This window comes from Schistocerca nitens, chromosome 6, assembly GCF_023898315.1.
Source record: "Schistocerca nitens isolate TAMUIC-IGC-003100 chromosome 6, iqSchNite1.1, whole genome shotgun sequence".
Taxonomy (NCBI): Eukaryota; Metazoa; Arthropoda; class Insecta; order Orthoptera; family Acrididae; genus Schistocerca; species Schistocerca nitens.
This window is the reverse complement of record NC_064619.1, coordinates 454,147,744-454,171,120: the sequence shown is the minus strand read 5'-3', so window position 1 is coordinate 454,171,120 and position 23,377 is coordinate 454,147,744. Positions and strand designations below refer to the sequence as shown.

Genomic DNA, 23,377 nt, shown 5'->3' with positions numbered 1-23,377 from the left:
TGCTATTTTTGTTCATGATCATCTTATAATGTCTCATTCAGATGATCTTCCATTTCCTTTACCACCTCAGACAGAACTGCAGTGGCATTTTTATTTCTTCTCCATGATCTTCAACTCGTTTCCCAAATTTCTCCTTAATTTCCTTTACTGTGTGCTCTGTGTACACACAGGGGAATAGGCAGCAACCCTACCTCAATCCTTTCTCAACCACTGCCTGTCTTTGATGTTTTTTTAATCATTTGTACTACCATATTAGTAAAAAGTACATTTGTATGACATGGCTGGCTGGAAATCCCTCAACCTACCTTTCTTTGATATTTTTGAACTCTTTACACCACCATACAAGTAAAAGGTAAATTCATGTGGCATGATTGGCTGAGAGCCCTTCAACAGGGACATTCAGCCATCATTTTACAAGTTCTGTCAATTGGATGCTACTTCGGGGACTTACATGCCCTTAACCTATCAGGGAAAGGGATGGTATTTGGTTTGTGGGGCACTCAACAGAGCAGTTATCAGCACCCGTACAAAGTCCCAATTTTCACACAATCCAATCTAGCCACTGTCATGAATGATGATAATGATGATGATGATGATGATGATGATGACAACACAAGCACTCGGTCCCCTGGTAGAAAAAATCCCCGACCTGGCCAGGAATCAAACCTGGGACCCCATGATCCAGAGGCAGCAATGCTAGCCACTAGCCCACAAGCCGTGAATCTCAGGGAAAGGGAACCTACAGTTTCATGTGGAATGCAAACCGTGTGTCATTTGTGGCTTATCTTCACATCACTGAGAGGTGAAGGCTAGTCTAAAGGCAGAATATCAACTTCACACTGTACGACTAGACATCAAGCCAGACCAACATATTAGTGAAACAGTGTTTGATAAGGGTTGCCAGCCTCACATTTAATCACCAGACAGTTTGAAAAAGTTATAAATTTGACACCATTGATCACCAAACTAACTGTAACCAGAAAACTTCAAATTTCTTTTGTATTGAATGCAAGATATCTAACTCCAACTGACTTCTCGCAATGTACTCAGCCCTCTCAACAGAGAACAAATTTTTGGATATTAATTCAAAGATTTGAGGGTCAGAAAGCCACACCAAAATCAAACAGTTCACTTTCTCCAGAAATAAAATGATATATTACCTCTTTAATAAACAGTGTATCTGTTTCCTCATCTTAACCTGCTCAGTCTCCTCCCATATCCTCTATGTAATACAATGCTGCCACTGAAGGATGAAACCTATTTGGACTAAGTTGTTATATACTCAGGGTTAATAGAAACAGCAACTAGTGATGCATATCACTACAAAAAAGTTAGCACCATAAAATCATGCTCGCTTACACTGAAATGACCCTGTTTGTTTTACAAAATTTGTAAAGTGCTGGTAACACTTGTTATGCAATTTACCAGATCCGTGCTATGACTGCTGGAAGACTGGCTTGTTTCTCACATTCAGGTATTCTCATTGTTTCCAATTTCTCTAATTGTAAACTACTTATCAGAAAAGATAATGCGACATGATAGAAATAACCTCTTAACCTTAGCCAACTAAGTCCTGAACGTGAATCTCCAACAGTATTCGCTATGAACTGAAAGTTTCACACACTAAGGCTGCCAACAAAAGCAGTATCCATCCCCCTTTGCACATTTTATAACATCATCCAAAAAATCTCTATGGATATTTGGGATCACCTCAGTTACTATGGTTGTCACTTGCACCATACTTAACGCACATTTAAATTCCCTCTGTACTGTATCTTTGTGTATCTTTTATTGAAAAATGCTACTCTAACACTGCATCTCGAACAACTTATAAGAGGTGTGAAGGAAGTTGAACATGCCCATGGCACAGAGCAAGAGTGGATCTCTTGCACACGGGTCACCTTATCAGCTTTTTTCTGTGCTACTTCACAGTTGCTACTTGTCCTTTTCAGAATAACCATAATCCACATTGGTATATTAAGTAAAATTCTGATTATCAACACCAATGAAATTACAACTATCTGGACTTATAAAGATATGTCCTCAGCATCTCTCAAATGTAGTAGTTTATACATAAAGGTGCTGAAATTCCAAGTGCTTGCTGCTAAAAACATTAAAAAATTAGAAAAAACTATACTTAGCTTTGAGAACTTGTCTGCTCTGTTCTTAGTGAGGAAGGAAGGATATATTGGAGAAGATTGGAATGGAGTGGCAGATCATTCATACCCTAGGTTGAGATGGATCCACCTGTTGCGAGAATGAGGAGAGACAAAGATGAAAATGTTTTGTCGGCTGCTAATATTGTGAAAAAATTATCATGATAATCGTGTATTTTCCTTAAAATTGCATGTTGCAAGTTGAATGAAGGATGCTTTACCTTGGATTTCAGAATGCTGGATGAAAAAAATACATTCCTTTATGATATGTACAAGAAGGCATACGCAGAAATTCTTCACAGATGGTGTCTACTTGGTGCAAGAACTCAGGTACTAGACAACATTCATATTTCAAAGTTTTTTTTTTTTTTTTTTTTTTTTGCGCCCCCTGATAAACACACTTTAGTTGATTGATCACCTTATTGTTCATAACAGTGTGCATGCATAGTTGTAGACCCTTAGACTCATAAGAAATATTTTTTTCATTGTAACACAATATTGGCTAAACTCATTGTTACGGTTCCTCAGCAGCTAACAAACTTTTCCACTTCACAGGAAGAAGGGGACATGCTTAAGTCAGTCAACTCTCTAAGAGCAAATATTTTGTCAACCACAGTGTTCAACTCTTGAATCTACATGTCTGATTGCTCTTCTGAATGCTTACCATGATTGTTGCTATTCTTGTGACCTAACAAAATTCATTCAAGTTGTTACAAATTCGTTCTTTGCAGATAGCTAACTTTTTCATCAAATATTATGTCTTGCACTTCTATTTACTAACAGTCTTGGCTGGGGTGGGTAGTGGGGGCTGTGCTGAACATTTTTAAAGGGGTCACTGTGGCAGGGTTTGCAGACTGTCATGTCTGATTGTCTCTGCCTGCTATGATTGTGCCCTGAAATGAGAAAGAGGTGTGAGGCAGAGAGGCGGGTGGGTAGCAAGGTAGAGTAGGAGATCACACTGTAATGCTGCGTGTGAAGCCTACAGGGATGTGGCAACACAGAAAGATGGGCTGCATTTGGGGAGGACAGAAGGCATGTGTGAGGTTAGAGTGGGAGCAGATATAGAGACCGATGGAGTACAGGGACTAATGAAGGTTGAGGCCAGGGACCTTACAGTAACATGGGATATATTGCAGTGAGAGTTCTCTCCTCCAGAATTCCTCCCAAGGCCAATTCAGAAAAGCGAATGTCAGTGAAAAGGATCCAGACGGCACGGTCTGTGACACAGCCCTCAAAGTCAAATGGTGGCCATTAATTCGGACAGATAGCATGTTGTGGTCATGTCCGTGGAGAATGCTGCACAGTGGTTGCAGCTAAGGTGGTCGACTACGTGGTTGCTTTCACAAGTGGTCCTGCCTGTGAGAGTGGTGGAAATGTTTGTGACAGGACTAGAGTAAGTGGTAGTGGGAGGATGTGTGGAATAGGTCTTGAATATAAGACTTTTACAGGGATATGATTAGATTAGATTGAGTTTTCATTCATTGACCCAAGTATGAGATGATTCTCATGGGTGTAGAACAAATTAGAAAGTATAACATAAAACTTTTTAAATATTATACTCACTACTTTGATCATTTGTCAGGAGATTGCCAAAATAGGTGCATACATTACAATAAATTGGAACAGCTAATATTCGCGGATTTAGTGCATTGTCAGACTGAAACATAGCTAAGCATTTCCAGTAAATTTATCATACACAAAGTATCTGATCTTGACTTTTGTGACCAACTGCTGTCGAAACAGAAATCTGACAGACATTTTTGCTCTTACGCTGGTCTAACAGCCCCTGTCAAGAGCCATGGGGCCAGAGGTAGGGAGCAAAGTTGAAATCGGAATGGGCTAGGATGCTGTGTGGTTGGACAGGCAATGAAGTACTACTGTGGAAGGGGTGGGGAGGATAGTGGAGAGAATATTTCTCATTTCAGGGCACATTGATAGCTGGCAGAGACAATCAGACATGACAATCTGCAAGCCCTGCCACAGTAACCCTTTTAAAAATGTTCAGCACAATCTTCAGTCTTGCTTCAAATCCCTCAGTCCATCACAGAAATCCCCCCTCTAAAGATTCCCACGTTCTATACACTTCCTAAAATACATCAACACAACTACCCAGGACACCCCATTATATCTGGATGCTGCACGAGCACGGAGAGACATGCTACTCTTGTTGACCAACACCTGTAGCCTATTGCCTGCAACCTGCTCTTCAATATAAAAGACATTAACCATTTTCTCTGCTGTCTCCCCACCAGGACTATTGATATTTTAAAAAATCTGGAATTTGATACATCGATATTTAAAAAAAATTGTCATTATTGACCCTTGATATATCGACAAAAAGTATTGATATATTCAAGGAAAAAATGTCAGCATATGAGCCTATAAGAATATCAGCTGCACAATGTAAATATATTGCTGGTTTTAGACTTGTATATGTAAGTATTGATTTAATATAATAGAGGGAAACATTCCACGTGGGAAAAATATGTCTGCTTGTGAGATGTCTGCTTGTGTCTGTATATGTGTGGATGGATATGTGTGTGTGTGTGTGTGAGTGTATACCCGTCCTTTTTTCCCCCTAAGGTAAGTCTTTCCGCTCCCGGGATTGGAATGACTCCTTACCCTCTCCCCTAAAACCCACATCCTTTCGTCTTTCCCTCTCCTTCTCTCTTTCCTGATGAGGCAACAGTTTGTTGCGAAAGCTTGAATTTTGTGTGTGTGTTTGTGTTTGTTTGTGTGTCTATCGACCTACCAGCGCTTTCGTTCGGTAAGTCACATCATCTTTGTTTTTAGATAAGTATTGATTTATTATTAGATGTTTTGTACATCAACAAGCTAGCGGTCTGCCTATCCCCCTTAGAGCAAGAATTGAAAGAAACACACTTAATTTGAAAATTTGTAACTTAATAATGGGACTTTGTGCAGTTGGAAAGCTTCTATTACAATACTTTTTTTGGTCGACTTGTTGTGTTGTTGATTAAAAATTGTGTACATGCTGTATTGTCAAGCAATATTTAATTCCACTTAAACTCTTGTACCTTATTTTCTTAATTTGTGATTGGTTACATGTCGAAATAAACCATTTTTATTGATGGTGTAGGAAAAGTTCATGGTGAAGCTATACATTGCAGTTTCTGTTGGTAGTGCTGACCACTGCTTACTTCAACATTTCCCCCTCACACTTCTCCACCTGCTGCAAAGACCAGACTTGTCATGTAGATTTTGGTTCATCATTTTCAGCAGCTGTTCTTGAAGAATGATGATGTGAAGAAATAACACACTAGTTGCATTAAAAATTGTTTTTTAACACAACTGGTGTGCCAATTCTTCAAATCGGAAATCTTGTTATTCCATCCACACCCCCACCACCCAGTGTGATTGGACTACCTCTTTTGTGCAACGTATAGGTGCTTCACACAGTCAAAGAGAAAGACTGGATGTGATGAGAACTCAAAAAGTAGTAAGAAACTTCCACACAGTGAAAGTAAAATTATATTTTAATATAATTTCGAAACAACAATTTCAGGTATTTACTGAAAATTGTAAAAAATGTATATAACATAAAATAAAAATGTTGACACTTGATGTTGCCATTTTGATATCGACATATCGATAAATTTGGGAAGGAAATATTGCTGACGTATATTGATATTTTATCAGGAGCCCTACTCCCCATAGTTCCTGTCCCTTTACCACCCGGCTCTTTGCTTGCCACTGTCTGTTCCGCCTACTAATTTAGTTGCAACCACTGTACAGCATTTGATGGGGGCATGACCACTAACAAGCTTGTCTGTCCGCAAGAATGAGCACCGTCAAAATGTGGCCAAGAAACAACTATAAAATCCAACTGGTGAGCAGGCTGCACAACATGGTGTGCTTGACTCCAATTACCACTGCCCAACTATCACCAGCTTTTTTGAACTGTGCGGGTGTGAACTCTCCCTGCAACATATCCTATGTTCCAGTAACATCCCTAGCCTTACTCTTCACTAGACGCTCCCTCCACCTACCTCTTTACCCCTCTCTGCTTCCACTCCAGCTCGACACACTTCTTCCTCCCCTACCCCCTGTGCCGCCCCTTCCAGCTCACCTGCACAATCCTTTACTTTTCCCTCACAGTACTCAGCACAGCTCTCCCGATGTCACACCTAGCAGCCACCATTCTGTCCCTGTGCACTCCCATATGCAGTACTACACCATCTCCCCCTCCTCCCTCCATAGACACTGGACTCGCATTCGGGAGGACGATGGTTCAATCCCGCGTCCGGCCATCCTGATTTAGGTTTTCCGTGATTTCCCTAAATCGCTCCAGGCAAATGCCAGGATGGTTCATTTCAAAGGGCACGGCCGACTTCCTTCCCCGTCCTTCCCTAATCCGATGAGACCGATGACCTCGCTGTCTGGTCTCCTTCCCCAAACCAACCAACAACATCCCGCCACACACACACACACACACACACACTTTCTCTCTCTCTCTCTCTCTCTCTCTCTCTTTTTTGGGGGGGGGGCTTTCCTATAGGGTCTTCCCCCACCCTTGTCCTGTTAACCCTCCCCTTTCCACCCCATACCTCTTCTGTGCCCCCACTATTAACCTGAGCCAATATTTTATAACACAGAAGTTGAAAACAGTGGCACAACAGTGCCCCAATTGCTAATGCATAAGTAAAGATGTTATCAACCTAAAAGCTAGGAATAGTTTATTACTAATACAACATCTTCAGTTACAATATTTTATTTTTCTGTTTCAGTCCAATCTGTTTCGGAGCTACAACTTCCATTTTGAAGGACTACTTTTTTAATATGCTTCAGTTTATCATCTTTATTTGGCCACAAAGAACTGATCTTTTACATTGGTGAAGAAATCTTATGCTTCAAGTGATGTAACTTACAGAAGATGAATGTGATGAACTGAAACAGATGTAAAGCCCAAAAAGCAGCAATGTAGTCCTTGAAAGTGAAGTTGTAGTTCACAACTGCATCGAGCTAAAACAATAAACTTAAATACTATGACTGAAGGATGACATATTACTAACAAAAAAGTTCCTGACATTTAAATTATGATCATGGACAGTCTTTGACGAAATGTCTGTTACAAATGTAAATGTTAGTTTGAACACCACAGTGCTTTACTTGGCATGGTCCTGTTGGATGCTGGATTCCCTTGCATTTTTCTAATCTGAGATCTGGCCCACCTAGTCACCTAAAAGAAAATCTTTATTTACAAGGATTACAAGGCATTGAGTAATTTGACTTTTTAGATCCAGAAAGAATTGTTGGAGAAAAATGTAACTTCAGATAGCACAAAAAATAACAGCACCTATGAGGCATCAAAACTCCAGACTTGTAAAGCTTGCAGATTAGTATTTTACACACCCACACGCATTATAACATTCTAGTCTGTTGTTATTGTCAATATACATTGTTCACAGCAAACATTTTCATAAATAACAAAGGAAAGGTTCTGAAAACTTTTCTTTTATTGGCATTTATTCATAATGATAAGCACATCAGTGAATGACTGTCTGAAACCTAATACATCAAAATGGTCATAATTTACTGCCAAGCAGTTTTATACATTAAGTCTGGCTGGAAATATCACATAAGCTTTTGTCAAGCCTTAACAAAATACAAATCACTGATTGTCAAGTGGTATACATTGTCCAAAAATACATATATGAATTACGTGTCAAACAGTAGTGCATAACGACTGGAAACTCACAATTTACCTGCTCTCAGCTTATCCTTCAGCAGCTACAACAGTTCAGCTGCCAATGTTCCGTGGTTCTCTATGTTGTCTAATCCACATTGTATTTATACCAATACTTCAAAAAAAATTTCAGTAGGCATATTTCACACAGTTAATGATAACCTATTTTTTGGAGGACTGTTCAATAACGAATGATTTTTTTTGCAACATAACTTTACTCATTCTCATAATTTTGATGATCCTTCTCATTTAGTCTCCTTTGGATGCAGTGCACTTGTCCCAACATGTCTCCCACTCCACTAAGAAGTGTTGCAAACTGTTTTTGAAAGGTCCTTCAGAATCATCTCCAGTGCCTTCACCACTACTTCTTATTATGGAAAATGCCTCCCACAGAGCTGTTCCTTTGAGTCAGGAAATAGAAAACACACACACACACACACGAGCTAAATCCCGACTATAGGGAGGGTGAGGAAAGCACGTCATAATGTTTTTTTTTTTTTTTCAATATATTCAGTAACAACACTTACAGTATTCAGCCATACAGTATGATAGTGCAGCATCCAGCTTGTTTCACAGATCTGTGGTCTTTTGCACCTGATGTGGACTTACATAATTTCGGAATGTGTTCATAAGGTTATTTGTCAATCCTTTTTCACAATGACAGCAATGGTGTTGTTGTTTTCCTCTGTGAGTGCAGTAAGTGGAGCACTGGGTCCACTTAACGTTGAAATTGCTTGTGTCCTCTCTTTAAACAATTTAAGGCAACTTTGAGCTGTGCTGCAGGGAAGAAAAGACTCTCTATAGCCCAACTGTAACCATTGCATAGGCTTTAGCTGAAGATTTTGTAGAGATGAAAGCAGACTTTGAAAGCCACAAATTGTTCATCATGTGTCACCTCCTTTATTGCGGTAGGCGATAATCAAAATGTCTCAGCTTGCCTGCCACATCCAGGTGGGGAACCATGATTGCAAGCAGTGAAACTAGAATGGTGTGTTCATTACACATTAAGCTAACAGAATCCATACAGTGTTATAAATGCAAAAATAACTCTATCTGTCAGTGGTTTCACGACTAAACTGCTGAACCAATTTTGACGTAAATTGGTATGGAGGTAGTTTTACCATTGAGGAATAACATATGCTACTTTAGAAAGTGTGTAGTACATTACGTAATGGATTTGAAAAATACACTCCTGGAAATTGAAATAAGAACACCGTGAATTCATTGTCCCAGGAAGGGGAAACTTTATTGACACATTCCTGGGGTCAGATACATCACATGATCACACTGACAGAACCACAGGCACATAGACACAGGCAACAGAGCATGCACAATGTCGGCACTAGTACAGTGTATATCCACCTTTCGCAGCAATGCAGGCTGCTATTCTCCCATGGAGACGATCGTAGAGATGCTGGATGTAGTCCTGTGGAACGGCTTGCCATGCCATTTCCACCTGGCGCCTCAGTTGGACCAGCGTTCATGCTGGACGTGCAGACCGCGTGAGACGATGCTTCATCCAGTCCCAAACATGCTCAATGGGGGACAGATACGGAGATCTTGCTGGCCAGGGTGGCACGGGATACATGCGGACGTGCATTGTCCTGTTGGAACAGCAAGTTCCCTTGCCGGTCTAGGAATGGTAGAACGATGGGTTCGATGACGGTTTGGATGTACCGTGCACTATTCAGTGTCCCCTCGGCGATCACCAGTGGTGTACGGCCAGTGTAGGAGATCGCTCCCCACACCATGATGCCGGGTGTTGGCCCTGTGTGCCTCGGTCGTATGCAGTCCTGATTGTGGCGCTCACCTGCACGGTGCCAAACACACATACGACCATCATTGGCACCAAGGCAGAAGCGACTCTCATCGCTGAAGACGACACGTCTCCATTCGTCCCTCCATTCACGCCTGTCGCGCCACCACTGGAGGCGGGCTGCACGATGTTGGGGCGTGAGCGGAAGACGGCCTAACGGTGTGCGGGACCGTAGCCCAGCTTCATGGAGACGGTTGCGAATGGTCCTCGCCGATACCCCAGGAGCAACAGTGTCCCTAATTTGCTGGGAAGAGGCAGTGCGGTCCCCTACGGCACTGCGTAGGATCCTACGGTCTTGGCGTGCATCCGTGCGTCGCTGCGGTCCGGTCCCAGGTCGACGGGCACGTGCACCTTCCGCCGACCACTGGCGACAACATCGATGTACTGTGGAGACCTCACGCCCCACGTGTTGAGCAATTCGGCGGTACGTCCACCCGGCCACCCGCATGCCCACTATACGCCCTCGCTCAAAGTCCGGCATGCTACCAGTGTTAAAGACTGCGATGGAGCTCCGTATGCCACGGCAAACTGGCTGACACTGACGGCGGCGGTGCACAAATGCTGCGCAGCTAGCGCCATTCGACGGCCAACACCGCGGTTCCTGGTGTGTCCGCTGTGCCGTGCGTGTGATCATTGCTTGTACAGCCCTCTCGCAGTGTCCGGAGCAGGTATGGTGGGTCTGACACACCGGTGTCAATGTGTTCCTTTTTCCATTTCCAGGAGTGTATAACGTGAAATATGGAGACATAATTACTCTTTGAAAAAGCTGTTTACTCTTTGATTTTTGAACTGTATTGTATTTGTGAAAATGTTTGACGTAATTCGATTAAACATTATGAATACAATGCTGTTACAGTCCTCACTTCCATACTGATATCGGTCACAAGCCCACTGTGTTTCAGCCGCTGAGTGTCACAGATCTCTTACAGCTTCTAAGATACTTGAAGATCCCCAACAAAGTCATCTTTGAAATGATGTATGATAAACAGAGAGATGTAGTTCCTTTACGTGTAGAGTGTGGCATTCTTTTAGTGAGGCAGCCACACGTAACAGACACATGAGGGTAGCTGATGTTAGATTAGATTAGATTAGATTTACTTTCATTCCAATTGATCCGTAGTGAGGAGGTCCTCCAAACAAGTCAGAAAAACAACAATACATGACAAATATTTACAACTAAAACAAATAAGCAAATGTACAATTCCACAGGTCCCAAGTGGAATGATCATCATTTTTTAATGAACACTATATGAAAGAGTCATTTTACAAATACTAATCCACTGAATTTAAAATGAAAAAGTTTATTTATTTTTTTATTTATAAGGTAATAAATGTGTGATACTACTACTATAATACTTATTTACAATGGACACATTACTGCATTGAAATGGTGGAGAAGTTAGATTGTACTTACACACACACACACACACACACACACACACACACACAAATCAGTTGGTTTTACTGAGAAATTCATCAATGGAGTAGAAGGAGTTGGCCACCAATAAATCCTTTAGGCTTCTCTTAAACTGATTTTCATTGTTTTTTAAGCTTTTTATGGCTGCTGTCAAGTTATTGAAAATGTGTGTTCCTGAATAATGCACACCTTTTTGTACAACACTAAGTGACATTAAATTCTTGTGAAGATTATTCTTATTTCTAGTACTGATTCCATGAATTGAGCTGTTGGTTTGAAAAAGTGATATATTTTTAATGACAAATTTCATTAAGGAATAAATATATTGTGAAGAAGTAGTTAGTATCCCTAGTTCCCTAAACAGGCTTCTGCAGGATGTTCTTGAGTTCACACCACATATAACTCTCACTGCACGTTTTTGTGCCCGGAAAACTTTAGCTTGGCTTGATGAATTACCCCAAAAAATAATCCCATATGACATTATGGAATGAAAGTAAGCATAGTATGCCAGCTTTTTTCATTTTTATATCCCCTATGTCTGACAAAATTCGCATTGCAAACAGAGATTTGTTAAGACGCTTCAGCAGTTCTGTGGTGTGCTCCTCCCAGTTGAATTTGTTATCAAGCTGTAATCCCAAGAATTTAACACTGTCCACTTCTTCTATCTGCTTGTCATCGTATGTTAGGCATATACTCGTGGGACACCCCTTACAAGTTCTGAACTGAATGTAGTGTGTTTTTTCAAAGTTCACTGACAAAGAATTGGCTAGGAACCAGTGATCAATGTCCACAAATATTTTATTAGCTGATCTTTCTAAGACTACCCTTTGTTTGTTATTTATTACAATGTTTGTATCATCGGCAAACAAAACAAAGTTGGCATATGGTAATGTTACTGATGAAAGGTCATTGATATACACAAGAAAAAGTAAAAGTTATTGCACACACAAATATTATAATATTTGTGCTGCATAGAACTACACATTATTTATTCTCTCTTTCCTTAGTTTAATGCTATTAAATAATTTTAGAAACTCCACATTTTATTTTAGTGCCATCACCATCACTCATCATAAAAAAAAACTACTGATGTGCGTAAACAGCTCATGGTCTTGTGGTGACTTTGATATGTCACTGCCAATTTCGTGTCTGACTCTGAACCCCACCACATTATTTGCAGTTGTATTTCATTAAGGCAAGCATTAAGGGGGGAGGAATCCCTCCACCATTCCACAGCTTTTTTATACCAACAAACATTTCAACATCCACCAGTACACTCACTTTACAGAAGTTAGCCATTGACAGACTGGAACAGAGTTTGGTGAAATGGTCAGCATAATTCCTACCATCAGATGTTAAATTCAAGTGTTTGGATGTAATCTATGCAATGAAACCAACTAGAGTGAAGTTGTCCAACATCAATATAATTCCAAATCCTTTATGCAGAAAGTATCAGTTTCAGGACACCCTCACATATAGATTCATATTTTCAGATAGAAATGCAATTTGGTCATGGACAAAGAAGAAATCAGCTTTAATTATCAGAACGTACCCTCCCACGATCAACTTGAACATCATTTTCCATCTGGACTATAATGCATGTTCCCAGGAACAAAACATCAGTTGCATGCTTGGTACATGACTCATTTCAGTCCCTACTCAATAACCACAGCTACTCCAGACATATTAGACTACCAATCTTATCTGCAACAGCAGTACCGGGTCATGTGACAAAGATGCAGCAAATTAGTTCCGAGAGTTTTTAATTCTTTCTTTATTTGCATTGACAACTGATGACGCTCTTGCTATGTGATGGTGTTTACATGACCAGAAGAAATATCAGAATCTTCAACAATGGACTTTTTTTTAATTCTGTTTTTTCCATTTTCAACATTGAGAGATTTAATTTACAAAATTAAGATAAATAATGAAAAATAAGAGAAGAAAAGAAGCATGTCAAGAATATAGCTTGAAAGGGGGGGGGGGGGATGTTTCTCTTGAGGATACATCGACAACTGTTGTTCATCGCCAGTGATAAAATCCTCTACAGTTGTAAAAATTATTTATTTCTAAAAAGTAAAGCTCAACCATAATCTGTGTCCCATCTTCAGGTGCATCTTCAAAATTATGAATCGATAATAGCACTTATCCACGTTGTTAACATAAGAAGAACTAAACAGAACCAACAGGAATTCATTAGAAAAAACTCCTATATGTACATTAAAATATGAATCCAAAAATGATGCATAATTGAGGTTAAAATATATTAAAATAAAGCATCCCTGGTACATGGCATTAAACAGCATACCCTCTTCGATCCTAGGCCTGCTAGAAAGCCTCTCATAAAGGCTGGTACAGAAGCAAGAACACATCATACGTCATCAGTGTCATGGTTGCAACACAATTTTCCCAGGGTTCAATTTTATAAGGTTTTACATAAAATGACATTAAGTTTTAACGTATGTCCCGCATACACTCTCTCATTCATTCCCATGCATTCACACAACAAAATAATAAGCAAATAATAATTTTGAATGATTTTTATACTACGTAACGTAGAGTAATTAAAGTTTTGAAAATAAAATTCCAATTAAGTGATTTTATATGATGATGTATAAAATCACTTAATTGGAATTTTATTTTCAAAACTTTAATTATATGTTGTTGTCTCCCTCATGAACCATGGACCTTGGCATTGGTGGGGAGGCTTGCGTGCCTCAGCGATACAGATGGCCGTACCGTAGGTGCAACCACAAGGGAAGGGTATCTGTTGAAAGGACAGACAAACGTGTGGTTCCTGAAGAGGGGCAGCAGCCTTTTCAGTAGTTGCAGGGGCAAAAGTCTGGATGATTGACTGATCTGGCCTTGTAACACTAACCAAAATGGCCTTGCTGTGCTGGTACTGCGAACGGATGAAAGCAAGGGGAAACTACAGCCGTAATTTTTCCCGAGGGCATGCAGCTTTACTGTAAGGTTAAATGATAATGGCGTCCTCTTGGGTAAAATATTTCGAAGGTAAAATAGTCCCCCATTCAGATCTCCGGGCGGGGACTACTCAAGAGGATGTTGTTACCAGGAGAAAGAAAACTGGCGTTCTACAGATCGGAGCGTGGAATGTCAGATCCCTTAATCGGGCAGCTAGGTTAGAAAATTTAAAAAGGGAAATGGATAGGCTCAAGTTAGATAAAGTGGGAATTAGTGAAGTTCGGAGGAACAAGGAGGAACAAGACTTCTGGTCAGGTGAATACAGGGTTATAAATACAAAATCAAATAGGGGTAATGCAGGAGCAGGTTTAATAATGATTAAAAAAAAAAAAAACAGATGGGTAAGCTACTATATATTGAGCAAGCAGTAAAGGAAACAAAAGAAAAATTCAGAGTAGGTATTAAAATCCATGGAGAAGAAATAAAAACTTTGAGGTTCGCCGATGACATTGTAATTCTGTCAGAGACAGCAAAGGACTTGGAAGAGCAGTTGAACGGAATGGTCAGTGTCTTGAAAGGCATGTTGTTGTTGTGGCCTTAAGTCCTCAGACTAGTTTGATGCAGCTTTCCATGCTACTCTATCCTGTGCAAGCTTCTTCATCTCCCAGTACTTACTGCAACCTACATCCTTCCGAATCTGCTTAATGTATTCATCTCTTAGTCTCCCTCTATGATTTATACCCTCCACGCTGCCCTCCAATGCTAAATTTGTGATCCCTTGATGCCTCAGAACATGTCCTACCAACCGATCCCTTCTTCTGGTCAAGTTATGCCACAAATTCCTCTTCTCTCCAATTCTATTCAATACCGCCTCATTAGTAATGTGATCCACCCATCTGATCTTCAGCATTCTTCTGCAGCACCACATTTCAAAAGCTTCTATTCTCTTCTTGTTTAAACTATTTACTGTCCACGTTTCACTTCCATACATGGGTAAATTCCATACAAATACTTTCAGAAAAGACTTCCTGACACTTAAATCTATACTCGATGTTAACAAATTCCTCTTCTTCAGGAACGCTTTCCTTGCCATTTCCAGTCTACATTTTATATCCTCTCTACTTCGACCATCATCAGTTATTTTGTTCCCCGAATAGCAAAACTCCTTCACTACTTTAAGTGTCTCATTTCCTAATCTAATTCCCTCAGCATCACCCGACTTAATTCGACTACATTCCACCATCCTCGTTTTGCTTTTGTTGGTGTTCATCTTATATTCTCCTTTCAAGACACTGTCCATTCTGTTCAACTGCTCTGCGAGCTTTGTTATGACTTCAGATGATGATAAAAGACATTTAGTTATTTTCCGTAACTGAGTTTTTAAAGTATCAGTTTTAGGTCATTTAAGTAATTTTTTCAGTCTCCATAACTATAATAGATAAAAATCTGAAATTTTGATAGGATCCCTTCCTTAATAACGAAAGATTGCGTACCAAGTTTGAACAAACTCAGATGATAATTACTATAGTTTATTTGCATTCGTAGGGGATATGAATTTGCGTTCCGACTGAATGTTACTTGAGACTGTTCTCACGGCTGATTACATCAGCTGCGCTGTGAGTCAGAGCGAAGAAAAAAATGTAGCCATCCTGAAGCCACCGTGCTACACAGCTGCGTGCCCTACTGCATCAAATGTTATTTCATAATAGCTTGCTACGTTACACACCCCCTAAGAACCTAAAATTACTCCTGAGTGCATTTGAGGTTCTTACAATGGCATTGTTATTACTGAACTCTTTAACTACACAGACACATTTAAGTAAGGGGCTTCTAATGAAAATTTACAAAAAAATTTTTCAAATGAACAAAATGTCAAAAATTACAATTGTCTACACTGTTACATCAAATTTTAAAGGCTTGGACTTGATAGCGAATAACGAAATTAATTTACAAAATTTCCTTTTTTCTTCAGAATTAATATCTTTCATACAAATTTCTCCTTTTAACATTTAAAAAAAAAAATATTTATCAAACCATTTACATCAGCAAATATTCAAATTTTCCTTGAAGTTCAATTTTCCTATGAAGAATTATTTTACACATTTCTATATTATTTGAACAGAATCAAACATTTTACAAGTCGCTATGTTAGTGTTCATGAAACCTAATAAACCATTTTAATTGCTTTGGTGAGCATCCATTTTATATCTAAACACTTTACAGTCGCTATTTTAGTGTTCATAAAACCTGATATATTATTTTAATTGCTTTGGGGGCGTCCTTTATGTATTTACATTTTACTTTTTGTTGAAACATTTGGGGGATAAAAACTTTCTTTTTCACACTTACACTTCTGGAGCTTTAAAGGCACGCCACTATGATACAGTGTCCAGCCCTCAGTCCTAAATCAGGTTTTTGCTAATCTCGTATCAGGTTTTTCAAATTTTTGTACCTGCAAAATACAGTATGTCTAAGTCTCCAAACTTTACGCATATATATATTTATCATAGTCCATAATTTTTGTTCTCAAATTCAAAGACAAAACTTTACTAGGAACCTTCCAAAATTTTAGTTCATTCAAAAATTATTGCTTTTTTTTTTTCCTTTTTTCTTCTCACAAAACTTTTTCCCAAGACAAGTCCATATTCATTGCAGTCCAACATCTTGTATACCATAGTCTTATATAGTATTAATTACTTTCATTAAAAAAAATTAACAATTATTCAAAAACACTAACAGTACCCAAATTGGCACTACTACTTTACACTTTTTTTCAACAAATCATTTTATGTCTTTCTTAGTGATAGATTACTTAAGCAAGTTCCTGCGAAAGCAATACTTATTCCAAAAAATTTACAAACATTTTCTCTATTAATTTTTCCTTTCAGAAAAAATATTTCCTTTACAGTTACTATTTAAATTTCATGACTTTACCGGAAATAAGGTACTGTATAAAGATATTGCAAAATTATTGAAAATACTGAAAATCACTTATGCCAACTTCTTTGACTCTCAAACACACACCATATATGTAATCTTTTTACTTTTTTCTAATAAGCACATTCCTTATATCTTCACTAAAAACATCTTACAACAACATTTCTACATGTTTCAAAATTTGTTGAAAAATCACTTATTACATAGTCACATTACTTTATTCCTTTTATTATTCCTTTTTTTCTTTTCATTCCTTTCATTCCACACCCACAGGGGTTAGTTTTTTAGTCATCTACTTCTAAAACTGTCTTTTACTCACTCTCACTACGATGGGGAAGAAGGAAAGGAGATAGCAAGAAGTTCTGAATGATGAAGGGTTAGGTTGACTATACGAAACAAAAAGGAAATAATATTGTTAACAACTTGGGATGCCGGGTGTTCGTCAAACACCTGACAATGCAAAGAATGCGCTTCCCCTGAGGCTTGCTGCGCGGGTTAGCCGTGCGGTCTAAGGCACCTGGCCACGGTTCGCGCGGCTGCCCCTGTTGGAGGTTCGAGTCCTCCCTTGGGCATGGGTGTATGTGTGTTGTCCTTAGCATAATTTAGTTTAAGTTAGATTAAGTAGTGTGTAAGCCTAGGGACCGATGACATCAGCAGTTTGGTCCCATAGAACTTACCACAAAGTTCCAGTTTCCTGAGGCTTGTTAATTGCTACTGTCCCCATCATCCTTTTGTATGTATCTCTTTCAGTCAATGATGTTTTGCTATCCTAGAAGATTTTGTGATTTGACATATTCTAATTTATAGGCATTGGCATGAGGTTTGACCACAATTCTAAAGGGTCCCCCATAATCATCTGTAAACTTTTTGGTTTCAGCGATAAGTTTCTTAGATTTTTTCCTTTGTTTTCACCAGCACTAGACACTTACTTGAAAATCTGTCAGACACGCCCTCGCATCTTGCCTTCTTTTTCTCTCCAGAGCCTTTTTTCGAACATTCGCCCTAGCTATCCTTTTCTGGTCCATGGCCATTTCCGAAGAGTGGGAAAATCTACTAAGTTAAACAATAAATTATTTGGTCTAGTTCCACACATTAGTTCTACAGGTGCGAAACCAGTTGCTTCGTGTTTCAGGTGATTAATCACTTCTTCAAAATATTCTAAGTAGTTAGCCCAAGCTGAGTGCTTCTTGTGACAATATGTTTTACAGTGATGATTCAGTTATCTCAGTATTCTTTCGCGCATATTTCCCTGGGGAAAATAGGCTGAAATCTTTACATATTCCATATTCCTTTTGTTCAAACATTCCTCAAATCACTTGGATACAAACTGCGACCCATTATCTGATAACATGGCTTTTGGCACACCTACATTTACAAAATAATCTTCCTCTAGTTTACTAACAATCAGTTAGGAGTTTGCCTGTTTTATAGGATAAAACCTCATACCCTTCGTAAATCCATCCACCGGTACAAATACATACTCACAACCCCCCCCCACCCCTGCCGCCCCCCCCCCCCTCTTGAAACTGGTAAAGGACCAAAAAGTCTGCAGCTACTAGATCTAGTCTAGTTTGAAGTTATACAAAATACATTTTTCCCTGTATGATCCTATTATTTGCTCGTACCTCCTGACATCTGTCACAAGGTTCCAGCCTTTTCTGCACTCTACGCCACATGTTATCGAAAATTACTACCTCATTCAATTTTGAAATACATTTTCTGGCTCCATAATGCCTGTACTTTCCATGCACATAATCTATTAACAAGTCTACATGTTGTTCTGGGAAACAGATACACCAATTTTCCTCATTATTCTTTCTTCGCCTAAATAGAATATCCTGCTGCATTTTGTAATATTCCGCTATTTTCCGAAAATATAGATGACCCAGCCTGCTTTTTACCAATTTAATTTTGTCATCTCGGTTTTGTTCCCTCCTGAGGTTTTTACAAATGCGTTTAAGCAATCCTTCTTCCTGTAATTGCATTGATGCCAGCAAAACATCACTCCAGTCCCGTTGTCCTAAGGGATGTACTTCTGGCCCATTTTCTTTCACATTTCTAGACAATGCATCGGCTACAATGTTCTCTGAAGCATTTATGTTCTTTATATCTATATCAAATTGTTGGAGATACATTGACCACCTCATCAGTCTGCCTTTTTTAAGTTGGCATGTCCACAAATAGGTTAAGGCCCGGTGGTCACTGTAAACTATTACTTTATGTCATAATAGGTAATGTTCGAATTTCTGTAACCCAAATATAATTGCTAAAGCTTCCCGCTCTGAAATGCTTTAGTTCTTTTCCACCTGTTGCAATGATCGACTAGCAAATGTGATCGTTTTGTGAACCTGGTTTTCTCCTTCTGTTTCAATTTGGAACAGTTCCACCCCCAGACCATAACCACATGCACCTGACCCAAGACAGAAAGGCTTGGCAATGTCAGAATGGTTTAGAATCTATTTAACAGTACCTCTTTAAGTTCTTCAAAGGCCCTCTGACACTCATTTGTCCATCTAAATGGTTCATTTTTCTTTATCAGTTCCCTCAGACAAGGTGCATTGAATAATTGTCCCAGCACAAATTTTCATAGAATCCAAAAGGCCAAGCATACCTTTTAATTCCTTTCGGGTAGTAGGTGCTAAATAATCCCTAATAGCGTTAATTTTTCCAAGTTCAGGCATAATTCCATTTCCACTAACAATACGTTCCAGGAATTTTATTTCTTTCTTCATAAACTCCGTTTTGTCTGATTTGAGTTTCATTCCACCCTTTTCGATTGCATCTAATACCTTATCCAGCAACACACAGTGCTCTTCCCAAGTGGGAGTTGAAATCAACACATTGCTTCTTAACAACTAGTCACCTAACACCTGGGACATTGCCCTAACAAATGCACAAACGCTAACGTTTAACCCAAAGGGCACAACCTTATACTGATAGCACTTTTCCTCAAACAGGAAAGCTGTGTATTTCCTAGACTCTTTCGCTAAGGATAGGTTCCAGTAACAAGTTACATCCATTGGCATAAAAAATTTTGCATCTTTAAATTTTTGCAATAAAACTTCTATACTTTCAGGCCTATCACTCTCTGGCAATATTATTTTGTTCAAAGCTCTAGTGTCCAAAACAAGCTTAATTGAACCATCCTTTTTAGGTGCCACAACTAATGGGTTGTTATAAACACTAATTCCATTTTCTCGATGCCCCATTCAAGCATTTTCTGAATCACATCTCTCACTGCTTCTTTATGTACTCCAGCAACAGCGTATGGCTTTCGGAAGAAATGTGCATCCTCTTTTACAGTTAAATAACATTCATAATCCCAAACTAATCCCGGCTGCTCCAAAAATACTTCCTGATGTTTGTTCAAAATTTGTTTCCAATCATTCTTTTGTGTTTCAGTCAAATTTGATAGTCCCTGTATATTTTCGTCAATTCTCATCCTGATATTTTCTACCTCAAACAGATCTACTTCTGTCCTTTCATCATATTCATTATACCCCTCAATATACTCTTTCATTCTGCAATACCATATAGAAATGTCATTTTGCTCATTGGATACACATTGTCTTTTTCCAGCGAAAGGAATAACTAGTGTTCTTCCATGTACTACATAGTCCGCTTCATTATTTCCAAAATCTACTTTTCCTTGGTACCTTTGTAAGAAATCTGCACGCACCAGCATTTCAACACTTAATCCATTTATTATTAAAAAGTTCTGTTCCATTTCTATCTCACCAATCCTGACCAGTAGCATAATTTCATGTTTAACTACTTTTTTACTTTTCCCTGTGGCTACCATATTTATGCCACTTACTGGCATTATAACCACCTCGTTACTAGCAGGGAGAACATTTACAAAACACTGTGACACTGCACATACAACAGAACCACTATCCAATAAACAAGGAACCTTTTCATTAAAAACATCACTTCAATTATAGGTTGTCCTGTAGTTTTTCTCTGAATTCAGAATCAGGGTCTTCTGACAAATCCTGAACCACATCTCATCTATTGAAACCTAAACCTCCTGTGGAAATTACGCACATGCTCACTGGGGTTTCTTCTTCTTCTTTAATTGTGGAAACTTTCATTAGTCTGTCTGCTACTGATAAATCAAAACACTTCTTTAAATACTCCCCTTCTTTAATAATATCACCAGATGCTGCAACCCTTCCCATGGTGTTGTCAGAATTTTCAAAATTACCCCCTGCTTCCTCCTCTTCCGTTTCTTCTTCCTCGCTATCTGAAACTACTCCATTTAATCTACACTAAACTTCTTCAGCCCTATTATACTCTTCCTCCGATACCAACAATACTGTTTCCCCTATTATTGTGCTAATTCCACAGTTTATGGTAAGCCCCTCATCTGCTTTGCAGTGCTAATTTTCCTACACATCCTGTTGTGAATAGTTACTTTCTACTAATTGTTCCTCATTAACCTGGTTTCTTGAATTGCTGTTTTGATCTTTTCCCTCACAAAATTCGACTACATTTCCCTGAAAAACACAATTTCTTACAGTGTCCCTCTCCTCTGCAATATTTATCTCTACCACATCACCCCACAAGATGTTCCGCTGGTGTTTTTCGTACAAAAGGTTTTCCTAGCGGGTTTAAATTATGCTGCTTCAGTCTGCAAATGCTAGTGCCATTAGTTTTCCTCCTCTTCTACGCAGTCATTGCCCTTGACATTCCTTTCGACTAGTGGTCTGCGCCACTCTACCCCGTCAGCTGATTGCTGCTGTGTATATTCAATGTTTCTGTCTCTGTCATTATATCTGTTTCCAACAGGACCCCCTCGCCCTCGGTATCTGCCTCTGTAATTATTATATCTGTACTCCTATTCTGTTTACATTTACTTCAGCTCTGTTTTCACTCTGCCTAACTGGAGGCCTATAATCCCTTCTTGCACTCTCCTCCTCTTTCAAATTATTTTCTACTCTCTCCAGATAATGAATAAATTCGTCAATATCATCCTTAGGTGCCAATATTATTTTTTCGCCAGTATAAGGGCAACTTATTCCCTATTCCCATAATAACCTGTTCTGTTTCCACTTTCGAGTTCAAATATGATAAAGTCGTTTCCCATTTTCGCACAAATCTTTAATACTTTTGTCTTTGGATCATATTTTTCCCCTGACCAAAATTTATTCAAAATTTCCATCTGCTTTCTCTTGCCCCAGTATTCCTCTAAAAAGGCCTGCTTAAACTCCTCTAATTTGTCATATTTATCTGATGTTCAATTTCCCCAAATTCTAGCTTCCCCCATCAAATTTGATGTAATGAAATGAATTTTCTGTTTATTGTTCCAATATTTGGGCAAGACGCCCTCAAAATCACTCCACAATTCCTTCGGATGTACATTTTCACTCGGATCAAACCATAAAAATTGCCAATGAGTCACATATGCAATTTTGGATGATTCTACTACACCATTAGATATTACACTACCACTACTGTTATTAACACTTTGCTCTACTCTGGTTAGTCTACCTTCATGGTCACACAATCGTTCATCTACATCTGTTCTAAACTGATTGATGTTAGTTTACAGGTTAGTACTTTTAGTAGTCACTTGCACTCCAAATTTCGCACACACATCTTTTCCTTCCTTAATTTTATTTTCCATTACAATGTGAATATCCTCACATTGTTTTTCCACATTATTGACTTGTTCCTGGATTTTATGTAACTATGAATTTACTTGTTCTTTTACCTGATTGTTGTCATCAGCATTTCAAAATATTTGCTCACATTTCTGAAACACTATCCTTCTGCTCAACAAGAACAACACTGTGTTAAAGCTAGCGATATGAGTGTGAGGTGAACACAACACTAAATCTTGGCAGAACTCATAGTACTGCCACGATCAATCATTTGCTGGTGAGAGAAGTGTGGCATGGTGGTAAGATGAGGCCTGCACTGCAGTGTGGCGAGGTATGCGGGTGCGCAAGTACCAGCTCTGCCTAGCATGTGTGTGAGTTCCATACTCCCCAATGTGTCTTCAAATTTATGGAGCTGGGATACCAGATTTTCATGTTTTGCCAACACCAATGTTGCAAGAGGCCTTCTAGTGTGTGACGCTTAGTTCTCACATTTGCTTGGCACAAATAGTCTATGTCATGATACTATTGTTGGGATTACTGTATACATCAATAAAGAGTAATACCAGTGCCCAAGTATGCAGACTACAGCGATGTAACGCTTGAACATGTCCTCACTGATTATTCTGTACTCATATTTTTGTGAAAGTTTTTTTTTTTTAAATACCTCAAGGGGATTGTGTCCAGAGTCCTCAGAAATCGAAGTACTTCAGAGTTTATATCCTTTTTTCCAGCCTATGTGATCAAAAAAATACAATATGGAGAAAAAAAGCCTAGTACCACTACCGAACACTGCATCCTATTTTTTTTGGTAGT

The 23,377-nt window shown here is 39.0% G+C and overlaps 1 protein-coding gene across 3 annotated transcripts in view; it reads left to right on the top strand.

Annotated features, from left to right (window-relative positions):
• LOC126262522 (GATOR complex protein WDR59) overlaps nucleotides 1-23,377 on the top strand; it is a 299,723-nt gene that overhangs the window by 245,839 nt on the left and 30,507 nt on the right. For all 3 annotated transcript variants that reach the window (XM_049959194.1, XM_049959192.1, XM_049959195.1), the window contains one exon: nucleotides 2,390-2,486. In XM_049959194.1, the coding sequence (XP_049815151.1) occupies nucleotides 2,390-2,486 (97 nt within the window). The remainder of the gene's footprint in view (nucleotides 1-2,389; nucleotides 2,487-23,377) is intronic.